Source organism: Lentinula edodes (genome assembly GCF_021015755.1).
Source record: "Lentinula edodes strain Le(Bin) 0899 ss11 chromosome Unknown C8R40scaffold_34, whole genome shotgun sequence".
Lineage (NCBI taxonomy): Eukaryota > Fungi > Basidiomycota > Agaricomycetes > Agaricales > Omphalotaceae > Lentinula > Lentinula edodes.
In genome coordinates this window covers 108,161-122,730 of record NW_025764340.1, presented here as the reverse complement: position 1 = coordinate 122,730, position 14,570 = coordinate 108,161, and the positions used below count along the sequence as shown (strand labels likewise).

Here is a 14,570-nt window from a genome sequence, read left to right as displayed (position 1 = left end):
TTACATCACGGCCTGTTGAACGTCGAACCTACCATGTTGCTGGTCCAAACTCTCTTTGGCACCATGATGGTCAACACGGTGTGTGCTTATATCTTACATGTAAATTATCCTATTCTACATATATCTTCAGCTTTGATTCGCTGGAGGGTAGTTATCCATGCTTTTGTTGATGGGTTTTCAAGACTTGTCACAGCAATTCAAGCAAATGATAATAACCGTGCCCAAACTGTACTATCGCTGTTTTTGGATGCGATACAAGTTCATGGAACACCAAGCCGAGTCCGAGGAGACCATGGCATTGAGAATCTTGGAGTTGCACAATACATGGAGGAAAACTATGGTGTTGAGCGAGGATCTTACATATGGGGACGGTAGGTTTAATCAAGATAGTCATGCATATTGACTGAACATATTTACACAGAAGTGTTCACAATATTCGGATTGAACGTCTGTGGCGGGACGTAACACAGGGCTTTGGCCTCAAATGGTACAATTTTTCTTCTCGTTAGAAGTTGAATTAGGCCTTCTGCCTGATATCGACGAGCACATCTGGCTTCTCCATTATCTCTTTCTTCCTTCTATCAACCAGGATGCACATGAATGGGCTGGTTCATGGAATTCTCACAACTTACAGCTTCAAAATGAACGTGATCGCTCTCCCCAGGATATGTTTTTCTTCGGCGCCATTCAGGAAGGTCTGCGTGGGCCTACTGGTGCTCCCGCACACCTGGAAGAACATATCGAACATGTTGCTACATATGGAGTTGACTGGCAGGACCTTGGTGATGCCACTTTGCTTCGTCACCACAATGAAAACAACCCACATGAGCTAGAAGATTTAGATCACCGCCGCACACGACAGCCACCTCACCTTTCCCTGGTTGAAGTTCCTGCATTCAATTGCCCTTTTGAATCTGAAGAACAGTTAGAAATATTCAACGATGCGCTGTTGGCAATGCCTGAATATCATTCTCGGGATATGACTCAGCGAAAATCGCTTTGGGTGCAGGCTTTAGACCTTTTGGAACTTCTTTTGCCTCATTCACAGTAGTTTTATAGTTTTGTATTATTTATCTGTGATTCTAATTCAAAGGAACTCACTAAGTTGCCATTGGTGCCACGCTATGATGAGCAAAAAGTGTACGGAGTGAGGGCTGCCTGGTGCCAGAATTTGATCCAGCACTGGCACGTACCCCAGAAGTGACCCACCATCCAGGTGGCCGGAAGTTGAAATGTGCCGTCAGCTTTATAAATGCATGGAATAAGATCCAAAGGTTCTATTCTTGCTGCTTATTGGTCATAAGTTCACACCAAGCTTATATATCAGAATTAATTATACACTGTTCAACATTTAGCATTTAATGGTGCCATACCCGTTCACGAAGCTGATAATTACGTCTAGTTTGCTCATTCCTTTCAGCTCTGGTTTGGTCCCGCCGACGCGTAGTAACATGTGGACCAACACTACCTGCAGTTCCTACCTGTCCAGCTCCTACCTGTCCAGCTCCTCCCCGTAGACGTAATACTGTTCTCTCTGATGGAAGCATTGTGCCATGCAATTTAGATGAATCAAAGCTCCTATAATTGTAGAGTTTAGAAAGTATGTCATTAATGTGCTGAGTACTAACCAGAGGGTATTTTCACGGGTTTCTATATAGTACCCATATTGTGTTGCACAAAATGAAAACTCACTCCACTTCTCTTCAGCATTCAGTAGAATCTGAGCACATAAGGAGCGGACACAATCCTCATCTGCATGCTGGGGAGATGTGTAGTTCCTACAGTCAAAAACATTAACACCTGCTAACCCGACCCGTTCACACATTCTTGAAGCATCTTTCATATTGCGCCACAGCTTTCTGTGAAAGCCTTTAGCAGTTCCCATAAGAATACAAGATGTCTGTGAACCTCATCATTAGCTTGATATAAAAAATAAAGATAAAAAGAAACTACGCAAACCTCGGCATGTTCAAACAACACCATTATCCCTTCCAAAGTTTCAGCCTCTATACCAGCATAAGGAGCATAAGTATCTCCAAGACGACCCCCAGAAGGCTGTCTCCAACCATATGGGTGCATTTGACCACTTGACCATAAATCGAACTTCCCTCCACGTCGCACTGGTTTGACTGCAGTCACCTTATTGCAGTGATGAACAAGTTTTTCAAAATGGCCGCCTGGCTGGCGCCCAAATGCTTCGAACCAAACAAAATCCAGCTATGATTTCCACTATTAGTATTGCTCCTGCATAGTGATTAGAACTTACAGTCTCTCCAGGGCTTGTATCATCAATATCTGGATCAACAAAGAGAATAACCAACTTCCCACACCGCTGTATGATATCATCGTCTGCAGTAATACACTCCAGACCAAGCTCATCTGGGTGGTAAAGCTGGGGCATGATTGATTGCTTTCGATTCTGGAGTTAAAAGTACAAATTAACCATGTGCTATATCATGATATTTGAACATACTTGGCGTGGTTTCATCTGCTCCTTCTCTGGCACTCTCGTAATACCAGCTCCCTTGACCTTTGCATAGAAGCCAGGGTCTTCATTACAATGGACAATTTTCCGCTGAACACACTTTTCATGATCTGGTAAGTTGTGACAAATTTTGCAGTGCTTTTTATCGGCAGAAAATGCATTATCTTCAACCTCCTCACGTAATCTCCAAAAATCCAGGGTCCGATCTACAATGACACGTAACTCTGGAGGCCAATTTGGAGCAGTAGGTTCTTGCTTTAGACGGTTTGAATGTTTTGATAGAGTCGCCGAGGATTTGTTTCATGAATCTAATATGTATGTTAGCACTTGACAATTAGCTTACACTATTGATTGAAACATACTGCATATTTTTCCTCATTCAAAAACCATGCCAACCAGCGGTTCCAGCTAAATATGAAATTTTCTTCGCTACATAGAAAAAGAATACTGGCTGGATTGGATATACGGGGAATTAGGAGTGGATGGTCTTTAAGAGCACGAAAGAAGTGAGCCCCAGTCTTCATGGGCTTTGTATTGCTCTGTTACTGTTATGTATAATCCAATTCATAAAAGTATGTAAGTGCACATACCTCATTCCAAAAGTTGAGATTACTCCCTTTACAAGCATCGGCAGCAGCTTCCATTTGAGCCGTTGGTGTCCACTTATCCAGAATACTACCTAATACCAAACCAAATCCATGACAGCGCAGGAGATGTGCATGATGAGGACCGTGACCATGTTTATAGGCATAGACAGGATTTGATAGCTCTAAAATCACTGATGGAAGATGAGTCATCTAGTATAGATAAATTAGCTGCCAAGTCAAAATATATGGTAATTCTATTCACTGAAAGCGCTGCCTGAAAATCGGGAGTATTGAACAATGAACGTGGTACACGTTTCATTTCCCTAATGTTCAGAGCTACTTTCTTTTGAGCTGATTCCAGTTTTGAATGCACCCCGGAGGTATTCTATGTGTAGGCAAATAATGATAAGCTATAAAGTTGATTCAACTAAGTTGTGAAACATGCCTCAAGTAATTCTTTCTTCAAAACAGTTGCCCAAATCTCACACTGTTGAACTAGAGATGAAGTCGAAATTTCTATATGGATTTGAGCCTCAGTAGTAAATTCTCCATGGTCTTCATCTAGATTGATCAAGTCTTCAATCTGGTCAACCATATCTAGGACCAGGTTGTGTTGGTGCAATGAATACTACGTAGCTAAAGTAAGGACTAAGACAGAAAAGATGGTCAAAAGACAGACATTTTGTGCTAGACAGCGTTGTAGTGCTGTAAGTTCTTCCAATGCAGTTTCGGGAGTGTCTTGATATATGAGAACAACCACACTCAAGAATAGATTCAATATATCATCAATTGAATAATCCACGAGTTCCTGCAAGTGCAGAGCCTTTTGGATCCAGGCAAGTATGAGCTTAGACTGAGAGATAGGATACTTAGTGCTCTATAAGTAGTAAGATACTGGTACTCTCACTGAAATACCATCAGTCAGCCATCTTGAGAACCAAGGACCCCGCCATTCTTGGACCTGGGCACGAGTTAGCCTTGAGCCATTGGCTACCAGTTGTTGATGCTGTGCCATGCATTGGTCCAGCTCTGCTTTGAGTGCATATGGAAAGGGTGGAAGAAATGGGTATGGTAGTAGGATATACATGAAGTAGATACAGGGATGTTAATTCCGCGATGTAATCTTGATGTGGGTGAGTAAACTTATGTAATCTAAACATAGACGCTGGTTGGATCCATCCATAATTGTTGCCCTCTGCTTGCATTACATGAGAACATTCAGAGCCAAGACAGCAGACTGGTAAAGAATGAACGAGTATCCAAGCACAGCGACGCAGTGATATTTGACAGTGCACAGAAAAGAGGACAAAATGTGGACTGGAATTTGGTGAAGATCTCGACATGTAGCACCAACGGACTTGCGCCCTAACAAACACCCGCAGGGAGGTCTGGTGTACATGGTCAAGAAGATAGATCATTCAGAGAGGACCACTGGCTTATATAGTCAGCTATGTTTGTACACTTAGTGACTTCGTTTACAGACACGACAACAAACGCGTCGCGGTAAGAGCATGTGATCAACAATTCGTTTATCATCTTTTTGCCTTCATTTTCAAAAACTACACTGTTATCAATCGTTGATTCTGATTCTTGGCGTGCTCGAGAGTACTCACTGAGTACTTCTAAGACCCTCCATCTGCTTTGGAAACGACTGCTTCGTTCACTCTTGACATCACCTTTTGCACCCAGGTACCAGGAGGCAAGAGTACATAGTGTCAGGTGAGTTTTCATTCGTTCCTTCTGATTCTTAGTGCGTTCGAGAGTACTCACTGAGTAATTCTAGACCCTCCATCTGCTTTGGGAACGATTGCTTCGTTCCCTCTTGACACCACCTTTTGCACCCAGGTACCAGGAGGCAAGAGTACATATAGTCAGGTGAGTTTTCATTCGTTCCTTCTGATTCTTAGCGCGTCTGGGAGTACTCACTGAGTACTTCTAAGACCCTCCATCTGCTTTGGAAACGACTGCTTCGTTCACTCTTGACATCACCTTTTGCACCCAGGTACCAGGAGGCAAGAGTACATAGTGTCAGGTGAGTTTTCATTCGTTCCTTCTGATTCTTAGTGCGTTCGAGAGTACTCACTGAGTACTTCTAGACCCTCCATCTGCTTTGGGAACGATTGCTTCGTTCCCTCTTGACATCACCTTTTGCACCCAGGTACCAGGAGGCAAGAGTACATATAGTCAGGTGAGTTTTAATTCGTTCCTTCTGATTCTTAGTGCGTTCGAGAGTACTCACTGAGTAATTCTAGACCCTCCATCTGCTTTGGGAACGATTGCTTCGTTCCCTCTTGACATCACCTTTTGCACCCAGGTACCAGGAGGCAAGAGTACATAGTGTCAGGTGAGTTTTCATTCGTTTCTTCTGATTCTTAGTGCGTTCGAGAGTACTCACTGAGTACTTCTAGACCCTCCATCTGCTTTGGGAACGATTGCTTCGTTCCCTCTTGACATCACCTTTTGCACCCAGGTACCAGGAGGCAAGAGTACATATAGTCAGGTGAGTTTTCATTCGTTCCTTCTGATTCTTAGCGCCTTCGAGAGTACTCACTGAGTACTTCTAGACCCTCCATCTGCTTTGGGAACGATTGCTTCGTTCCCTCTTGACATCACCTTTTGCACCCAGGTACCAGGAGGCAAGAGTACATATAGTCCGGTGAGTTTTCAATCGTTCATTCTGATTCTTAGTGCGTTCGAGAGTACTCACTGAGTAATTCTAGACCCTCCATCTGCTTTGGGAACGATTGCTTCGTTCCCTCTTGACATCACCTTTTGCACCCAGGTACCAGGAGGCAAGAGTACATATAGTCAGGTGAGTTTTCAATCGTTCATTCTGATTCTTAGTGCGTTCGAGAGTACTCACTGAGTAATTCTAGACCCTCCATCTGCTTTGGGAACGATTGCTTCGTTCCCTCTTGACATCACCTTTTGCACCCAGGTACCAGGAGGCAAGAGTACATATAGTCCGGTGAGTTTTCAATCGTTCATTCTGATTCTTAGTGCGTTCGAGAGTACTCACTGAGTAATTCTAGACCCTCCATCTGCTTTGGGAACGATTGCTTCGTTCCCTCTTGACATCACCTTTTGCACCCAGGTACCAGGAGGCAAGAGTACATATAGTCAGGTGAGTTTTCATTCGTTCCTTCTGATTCTTAGCGCGTCTGGGAGTACTCACTGAGTACTTCTAGACCCTCCATCTACTTTGGGAACGATTGCTTCGTTCCCTCTTGACATCACCTTTTGCACCCAGGTACCAGGAGGCAAGAGTACATATAGTCCGGTGAGTTTTCAATCGTTCATTCTGATTCTTAGTGCGTTCGAGAGTACTCACTGAGTACTTCTAGACCCTCCATCTGCTTTGGAAATGATTACTGTCTTTACTTCTGGAGTTGATAATGAATTATTTTACCAAATCGGCACAATCTATTTTACATAACAGTAGAAAGAAGGTTGCGCAGCTGGTTAACCTTTGTTGAAAATATTGACCATGTCCACTTTAACGATTCTGGGTAATTCTGAGGATCCTTTGACCACCAGTATCTGCAGCTCAATGTATACGGATACCAGTCCTGATGCATTTTCTGCAGAGCCGGGCTAGCATCCCCTGCCAATACCAGCTGCTCGAGCTCTCCTAACAAGTGATATGCAGCTGCGACATCCCTCTTGTTATTTGCGAAAGTCCCTGCTGTTATACCAGCCCAAGCATACACATCCCCCACCTCGAACATAACCCCTTCAAGTGGAGAAAGTCTGATTTTCAACTGGCGGGAATGAATTGGAAAGCCAAGTCCCTCAGCCAATTGATTAAGGATCACAAACTGTCGATAACCTTTGTACGCGGTAACTTGCTTATGTGCCAAAAGAAATTGACGAAGAAAGGGAATTTCGGAATGGATTTCGGGAAATGTGGAGACCAGATACATGGATGCCGAGGGTGCAGTGTGCACATCCTGCCAGGCAAGACAAGTAAGCTGGTGAAAGACAATATTACTACGGTACCGAAATTGGCATGCTTACTTCAGGAATGGGGCAGAACTCATTATCATTACTGATAGATGTCGATGTCAAAGGCAAAACTGTTGGCTCCTTAAGCTTATTAGTAAGACGAGGCTTTGACAACAAAATCAACATACTATTATATGGTGAATATGCTCAACTCTTCTTTGCACGATCCGCTCAATCCTTTCCTGCAGCCACAATGGAATTGCATCGTTGCCATCTCCATTTTCAGAACGGATAGTCTGACTGGCAAAAGAACCTAAAGAAAGTTGTGTGAGTAATGTAAAGGCTCTTCGGAAACCTGAACCACCTAATAGGCGTGAATCAGTGCTACTCTCATTGACCGGAATGATGGTGTTTGATTCGTTGTTGATTATAGTCTCACCGCTGGGAGTTGATTGATTTTCCTCCGAACCATCCACCTGTTTGGCTTCGTTCCTCATAGTGTGAGTGGCAGAAATGACAGTAGAAAATAATAGACACATACCAGTTCCTAGATCACCTTCGACCTCCATTTCTTGGATGTTTTCATTTTGATCTTGATAAGTCGGGTCCCCATGGTACTCCGTATTATTCTCTCCATGAGATTGTTCATTGTGACTGACAACACTCTGGTCATCTTCTATACCAATATCGGATTGACTGGTTAATGGGCTACTGCTGAAGAGTATTCTGTCGTAGTCAATAAATTGTTCTTCCATTTCTTCAATAGCTGAATAGAACTAGTATCAGAACAAAAGGTGAAAATGTCCTGAACATACACACACGACAAAGGTTGGGATGAAATTGCCACTTCAGCCAGGGTATTGTGTAAATCTGGCATGGTTCTTCTTGGGCGTCCTCTTCGGTTGCCTTGGGTGCCTCTGCCACCCCGATGAGCATGATTATCGACAGGAGTGTTGATGACCTCGCGTCTGCGAAGAGAGTATGTCATGATGATAGTACAAAAGAAAGTACGGAGTCATAATTGATAAATAAATAAATAAATTGTTTTTGTGTTTCGATAAATAATTATGGACATGAGAAGGGTTTAAACTAGTATCATAGCGTAATCAGCAGAAAGAGGCCCATTGACAGGCTTTTAAATAGTCTCAAAATCACTAAATCCACTCAGAGCACAAGTGCTGTGAAGCCATACATCAAAAACTGTATCGTCCTCAACATCTCCTGGTGACTGGTCAAGTAGTTGCTCCAACCGTGGGTTGAAATCTATTCGGACGTCACCAAAACAGGCCTGATACTTGGCGGGAGCTCCCTCCTGTATACCTGTAAGAACTACCATCGATCAGAAACTAGTGACACTTACAGTCTCATAAACTGGCAGCTTGTTACTTGTGAATATGAACTGCGAAGATATGCCTCAGTACATATATAGCCCTCAGATGCTGCACCAGAAACTTACCGTGATTTTTGTGGAGTTAGAAAGGATTTCACTTCCAGTAGCACACTGGAGGAATCGCCGTGGACGAAAACTATAGTCATTACCATAAAGCTCAGCTTCGCCGGTAGGAAGTGCTTCCGCAATAGAAGCATGGGTAACATGACCAGGACGGTTTGCCCAGCGGAAGAATTTCATCATGAACTCATCAACACGGCTCTGCTTCTCAGGACAAGCGGATGTATCGTAACTGATATAGGGTCGAAGATCATCACCACTATTAGGGAATTGCTGATCAAGCTCCTTGAGAATAGATTTCGTTTCGGGTCCAAAAAGATCAAGAAGGTTGACACCAGATGCAACGCTGATATTCAGTCCAGATCGGAATGCTTTGACCGCCCAGTGGTCTTCGAAGCATTGTCCAGAGACAGGAAGTCCCACACCATATAGAGCAATAACCTGTTTGTAGACAGAAGCGCGTTCAGCAACTGTGGAACGGACTGGTGTATTGAAATCGGCTACCTATGTGGTAATAGAAGTAAGTATATGAAGTAGATTCAAGCAATTAACGTACTGTGCAGTTAAAAGCTAAGGCAACTTCTGACGTTACGTCGTTATTGGGGATCTCGCGGGAGGGATTGGAATGCCAATGAAGCAGAATACGCTGCAGTGCAGGTAAGAACGAGATAAACTCCTGGTCATCCAGAGAATCGACACTTTCATGGATAAGCGCCAGCATTAATGAAGGTGAAAGGCGGCGAGGGATAACGTGAAGGTGGACAAGTGACATGGCTACAAGGTTACCGAAGGCCTTTAGGGTGGCTTGAGCCTGAGCGCTAAGTAGACGGTTCAACTCAAGAGTGAGATGCTGGTCCCCACATGGTCTCCAAATCTCTGTATGGGACATCATACGCTCCATAGCACATCCCAATAATGTTTTTGGAAGTGACGACCCATAACCATGTCCACTAAAGTATATCAGTGAGCGAAAATCAAATATGAATCAACAATTGGCGTACAGATTGAAAACTTCGATTGGAAATAAAAGTTCAATGTCCTGGGCAGGTAGCGTGATGCTCATTAGCGTAGGCTCTGGAAGGCTATAGCCTGCTCGGTTGATGAGGCTAGTGATCAGGCCATCTGCTACAGCCTCGGTAGTACAATTGGAAGCAGTGATAACTACTCGCTGACTTCTTTGCAAACCGGAAACCAGCAAGTACTGATTGAGCAATCGAAAGAGGTCTGAAGCAGTGTTAGCTAGCTCAATATCCACCTTATGAGACATGTCAGTTGCATCCTGTGATAAGCCAAGTCAGGTATATAAATTGTATGATAGGAAGATAATGAACGTCACCAAAAGCTCTGAGTGGCAAATATAGTCTGCAGCATATTGGTTGCTTGAACTTGAAGGGTAAGTGCTCCTATTGGGCACAGGAGGCAAGGTGGCCTGTATACCAGATGGCCCAGCTTCACTGGAATTTCCAGTCAGTCGCCTCCGTTCTTCAGCCTAAGTGCGCATTTAGATCAAGCGGAATTGCAGAAGTAAACATCATTTACAAACCTGGATGGTTGACATAGAAGCTTTAATAGCTGCAGCCATATCTTCATGCTCCTCATCAGAATTGGTAGCATGATCACGTCGACGCTTCATAGGTAGAACAATCCCCCGCTGAATGTCATCGTCATCATCATCTGACAAAGCGAGCTCTTCGAATGGGCGCCCAGCATTCAAGGGTGAGCTTGAACTCGATGTTGCTATAGTAGAAATTCCGTCAAATAAAGAACGGTCTGGTGGAAGAGCAGCTGCACCAAATGCAATGGGTGCATCGGGAGGAAAATGGAAGTGAAGCGGAATCGTGGGAATTTTCGGAGAATTACGACATTCTTGAAGACAGTCAGTATAGTGAAGGCCAGTATCGTCATCAACACGCTCTGTAATGAAACCATAGTTGAGCTTGGGGCCACAACATACATGTCCTCTCCAAGTAATTGGTCCTGCTACGGGTGCTAAAATAGAATAGATATGTAAGTCAACTAGATAAGTATACATTTCGGTACTATACCTGCAATCAAAGCGGGAGTGGCACATCCAAGAGTTTTTGGGGCTTTGTTGGCCAACGATTGAGTTTCTTTGAATGTCCACCAATCATCGTTGAGGAGTCCAGGCCGATTTGGGACATAGTGCCTCTTTCCCTGTCACATATTTCCCCAGAGGATATAAAAGCTTCTCTTCTCCTGGGGGATCGCTGGATCAGGAGTTGGAATGGTGATTCCTAGCTCTGATAGCCGAACATTGAGGGAGGTTACGATTCTGTCAATGATTGCCTTTGCCGACATGTTGTCGGTTATCGTGACCTCAACAGCCAGGTCATATTCAGCAAGACGCTGGAAAAGGCGTAGGATTTGGTTATCGTTATAAGCTACATCGACAGGAGGATGGTACTGAGTTCCTGGAGAGGTAGTAAATTCCCGAATAATCTGAGTGCGAATAAGTGATTAGTTCTTGACAGAAAAAAATGCAGAAACACACAGGTGCCATTTCTGGTAGGAAGTAGACGATAAACTTGAAGCCATCCTGACTCTTAGCCTTCGCACTACTCTGCACACTGCCCCCACCATATCCCTGGAATCCTTGATTTTGAGGGTATGAATGTCGGGCAGAACGCTTCGCAGCAGCCCCTTTATGATAAAATGGACTAATAGTGGCTCCTGACTGCATATGTAGATTCCGTTGCGCAGCTTCCATCCGTCGTCCATTGACAGTTTGGACAGTATTCACCTTCTGAATATCAGCAGGGTGAACCCATCGAGATGCGCGCTGGGTATTCATGGTGGAAACATCAGGCAACGGTGCAAGACTGTGGAAAATATCATTATCACATCAATATAGGGGAAAAAATAATAGGGATGCATACGGAGTTTCAAGTATGGCATGGCTCATATATGGAGAGTTGCAAATATGTCCCGCTGAGACAACTTGATCACATAATGTACGCGGCCCAAATACAGCAACCTTTGAGAAAGAATTCATAAGCTTTCGAATTTTATCTCGAGGGGCAAAGAAATTAACAAACCGATGAAGAAAATGCAGGGCAGTTAGTTTTGGGATAACCGCCACGAGGGGGAAGTGATAAAGCAGCCATTCGGTGGTCAGAGACTTGGTGACCACAGATACACCGTTCATCCTTTCAGAATGTAATCAGAGGATAAATCAAAGAAGGTCTACAATAACATACTGCTGAGAGGGTATCGCGATAAAATGAGATACACTCAATATTTTCTGTAGCGCAAATTTGGCAGGGCATGATGGATGTCTAATGAGCGTCAAAGGTCAGTAAAAATATGGCCAAGTTCTCATCATAGCCCGCTGCACAGGTTAGGCAATGGAAATCATGAAACACAAAAATTATTCGAGTCATGAAACTATAATATTTAACGCAGATGAGAATGGAACCAAACTTCAAATCACAAAAGAGGTCAGCCATAGAAACAGTCACAAAATAGTGGAATTCCGATTCATTATTCCATTCATGATCAAAGGAAGAGAAAAGCAAACAGTGGTTTGACTGGGTTTGTGTGATCATGGATAAAGGTCAAAGCAGGTTCTATGATCCTGAACAATCACGAAATGTTGTACGCGATCACGCAATCTCAAGCACGTTTTATTTTTGTCCAAGAAGGACACCCATATGTTTCATACTACATACAACGTAATTTTCATGCGCGCTACTCAGAGCTCCATACCAAATCCATGATAATCATAGAAACCAAGTATGTAGTATGTATGTAGCAACATGCAAATGAGAGATTGATTGAATCTGAAATACACACTAGAAACTAATGATTAAAGTGAGGACTTGAGAAATCGGTTAGGATTGACAACATGGGCATACCTCGGGTGCGGAAGAACAATCGTAGAGCAATTGACAGTCAAGCATTCCTTTTGATCTTTTTCACATATAATCCAGGACATATAATCAAGTGGGAAAAGAATGTCTCTTGTTTGCCTTCCCAGTCACAGTGCACACACATCGCCTTTCGACTGTAGACATGCATACTGGCAGTGTGCAGAGCAATAGCCTCTCCTCCTCCCCATATCAAATGACCACAGCTGCAGCGTAGGTATCCCGAAGAAAACTTCGACGACAAAGAATAGATGTGCGAATGATCACAAACCAAATGCTCTCGAACATCTTCGATGTATGGTTCTATCGCTGCAGCGCAATAAGGAACAGGACAGAATAGTTTTCGATTAGGATTGATAATGCGCCGCATCCGTGTTTCTTCTAGTGGGATATCAGGATGATACAGCAAGGACTTCTGTCTCGAAGATTCAATATGGAATAACAATAGTTTCTGTGCCTTATCATGACGACTCAGCACTGGAAGGTCGGCAGGATCGGGAAATACGCGGATTGCAGGAGCGCCTTCGTATCTTGAAGTAAGCTGTGATGACGATTCTTCCCGGAACAAGAGCCTCGTTGGGGGACCGTAACGAGAAGGAAAAACGGTGCGATCCCCAACCTGCAACCTCGCAGGGCACTCGTTGAGCGGGAGTCGACTGGAAATATGGAAAAGGTTGTGCAATGCTACATTTGATACCGTCTTGATCTCCCTGTTGCTCCAAGTGGGAGGGAGGTAGGCCGAGCCGGAATTTGGGAAAACAGAAGCTATGGGAGCGTATTCGTTACGGACGCAATATTCGTCATGCCCTGAAACAATTTGAGTGTTGTATGAATGTGACCGCGGCCGTACATGCTGGACTTGTTCAATCTGTTCAAGTTTTCGCGTTAGGGCAGTCAAGTTGAGAGGGGAGCACTCGCCTAGATTCTCAGTCGCCGGCGAGCTAGGAGAGCAATGCAATGGGGAGCTGCTGTACATGACGTTCAGGTTCTGGAAAGATAGGTGAGTGCGAAAAATGATTATCTGCACATCAGAATACATGAGCTTTTATGCTAGAGATTCAGCAGGTTGAAGGGTCATTGGCATTGGCATCCACTTTGAGCTATGCAGGTCGAACAATGGATGGGTGGTAAATTCTGACTATGAGAACAATCATGCAACCGAAGCATCGTGGGCCTGCAGCTTGAGAATTGAAATTTCCAAGCTGATCAGACGGTCACAAAACAGTGGTCTCAAGCACCATCGTTCCGGGAGACACAAAGCAACGGAGGCTCGGTGCAGGGAGAACCCGGAGAGGCTAACCAACACATGAGCGCTTATGAGCGCCTATGCTAGTCACATGTTAAAAGTGACTGGTCACCGGTCTAATCTGGTCTGGTTGCTTTGTCCTTCAACTTGACCAGAACTTGACCATGGCCAAAAAAACGATCTCTCAGTGGCCAAGGTAGCTGCGTTGCATCAGCGATGCCCAAAACTTTGCAAATACAGGGCTTTATTCAAACATCTCAAAATTGAAGCTTACGTCGGTATGTCAGGCGCTGCCATGCCAGAACTCGATCCTGGACATTGCTCAACGTTGCCCACTTGATACCTGCGTCAGAAAAGCACCATCTGGGTTTGCGGCTTACTGTATTCGAATACACAGATTTTTCTAACGCAGCCGACGAATCATCCAGTGGCTCATCTTAACGCGAAGGTCAAAGCCGACCGAGATGGACGATACGTGGACTCAGGCCCGACATTGGTATGCCATCGAATATCACACCAATTCCTACTAGTGGAAGCTCAATCGTTCAAGATCGTGCATATCTTTGGCTTTCTTAGGTACGATGTCGATTTCAGACAGATAGGAACAAGTTCTATCCAGAAGACCTCGTTTCTCGTATAATATCAAAATCAGTATCAAACCCATGTCTTCAAGATTAAGGGACTGTGATCTTTCTAAGTAGTGCCCAGTCTATGACAGACTTACAGTATACCTACAGTAGCAAATCAGTCCTAAAGACTTAAGTAGTAAATGTTCAAAAATGTTCGTTCTCACTTCACGCACAATAATGGTGGATAAATTGATAATGGCCCACATTGTTGCCTCTTAAGATGAAGTAGGAGGAAATGTGTATCTTCAAGGAAGGAGGCAACTTAGCTTAGCTTAGCTCGCTACCCATGTAAACTTTAACCGACATTCAGGCTGGATAGCGAATTAACCTGAATTAACGCT

The 14,570-nt window shown here is 44.0% G+C and overlaps 5 protein-coding genes across 5 annotated transcripts; 1 reads left to right on the top strand and 4 right to left on the bottom strand.

Annotated features, from left to right (window-relative positions):
• Positions 1 to 667: 667 nt before the first annotated feature.
• On the top strand, positions 668 to 1,051 carry C8R40DRAFT_1053425 (uncharacterized protein; the record flags this gene model as incomplete). The annotated part of the gene is made up of 1 exon (XM_046224845.1): positions 668 to 1,051. The coding sequence occupies one exon, from the start codon at positions 668 to 670 to the stop codon at positions 1,049 to 1,051; it is 384 nt and encodes a 127-aa protein (XP_046083033.1).
• Positions 1,052 to 1,358: 307 nt separating this feature from the next.
• Positions 1,359 to 3,282, bottom strand: C8R40DRAFT_1174015 (uncharacterized protein; the record flags this gene model as incomplete). The annotated part of the gene is made up of 6 exons (XM_046232111.1): positions 1,359 to 1,578; positions 1,629 to 1,900; positions 1,960 to 2,217; positions 2,267 to 2,419; positions 2,474 to 2,740; positions 3,076 to 3,282. The coding sequence occupies 6 exons, from the start codon at positions 3,280 to 3,282 to the stop codon at positions 1,359 to 1,361; spliced, it is 1,377 nt and encodes a 458-aa protein (XP_046083032.1).
• A 2,728-nt stretch (positions 3,283 to 6,010) lies between these two features.
• On the bottom strand, positions 6,011 to 8,067 carry C8R40DRAFT_1119132 (uncharacterized protein). Its single transcript, XM_046228716.1, has 9 exons — positions 7,837 to 8,067; positions 7,559 to 7,783; positions 7,457 to 7,501; positions 7,206 to 7,330; positions 7,090 to 7,158; positions 6,417 to 7,022; positions 6,261 to 6,352; positions 6,103 to 6,196; positions 6,011 to 6,038 (listed from the first exon to the last, which is right to left on the bottom strand). Exons 1-6 carry the CDS (start codon positions 8,003 to 8,005, stop codon positions 6,501 to 6,503), a joined length of 1,155 nt encoding a protein of 384 aa, XP_046083031.1. The 5' UTR covers positions 8,006 to 8,067; the 3' UTR covers positions 6,011 to 6,038; positions 6,103 to 6,196; positions 6,261 to 6,352; positions 6,417 to 6,500.
• A 75-nt stretch (positions 8,068 to 8,142) lies between these two features.
• Positions 8,143 to 8,701, bottom strand: C8R40DRAFT_513515 (uncharacterized protein). The gene is made up of 3 exons (XM_046235300.1): positions 8,474 to 8,701; positions 8,378 to 8,416; positions 8,143 to 8,329 (listed from the first exon to the last, which is right to left on the bottom strand). The coding sequence occupies exons 1-3, from the start codon at positions 8,611 to 8,613 to the stop codon at positions 8,281 to 8,283; spliced, it is 228 nt and encodes a 75-aa protein (XP_046083030.1). The 5' UTR covers positions 8,614 to 8,701; the 3' UTR covers positions 8,143 to 8,280.
• Positions 8,702 to 12,082: 3,381 nt separating this feature from the next.
• On the bottom strand, positions 12,083 to 13,683 carry C8R40DRAFT_1119130 (uncharacterized protein). Its single transcript, XM_046228715.1, has 2 exons — positions 12,343 to 13,683; positions 12,083 to 12,286 (listed from the first exon to the last, which is right to left on the bottom strand). The coding sequence occupies exon 1, from the start codon at positions 13,391 to 13,393 to the stop codon at positions 12,380 to 12,382; it is 1,014 nt and encodes a 337-aa protein (XP_046083029.1). The 5' UTR covers positions 13,394 to 13,683; the 3' UTR covers positions 12,083 to 12,286; positions 12,343 to 12,379.
• Positions 13,684 to 14,570: the final 887 nt, after the last annotated feature.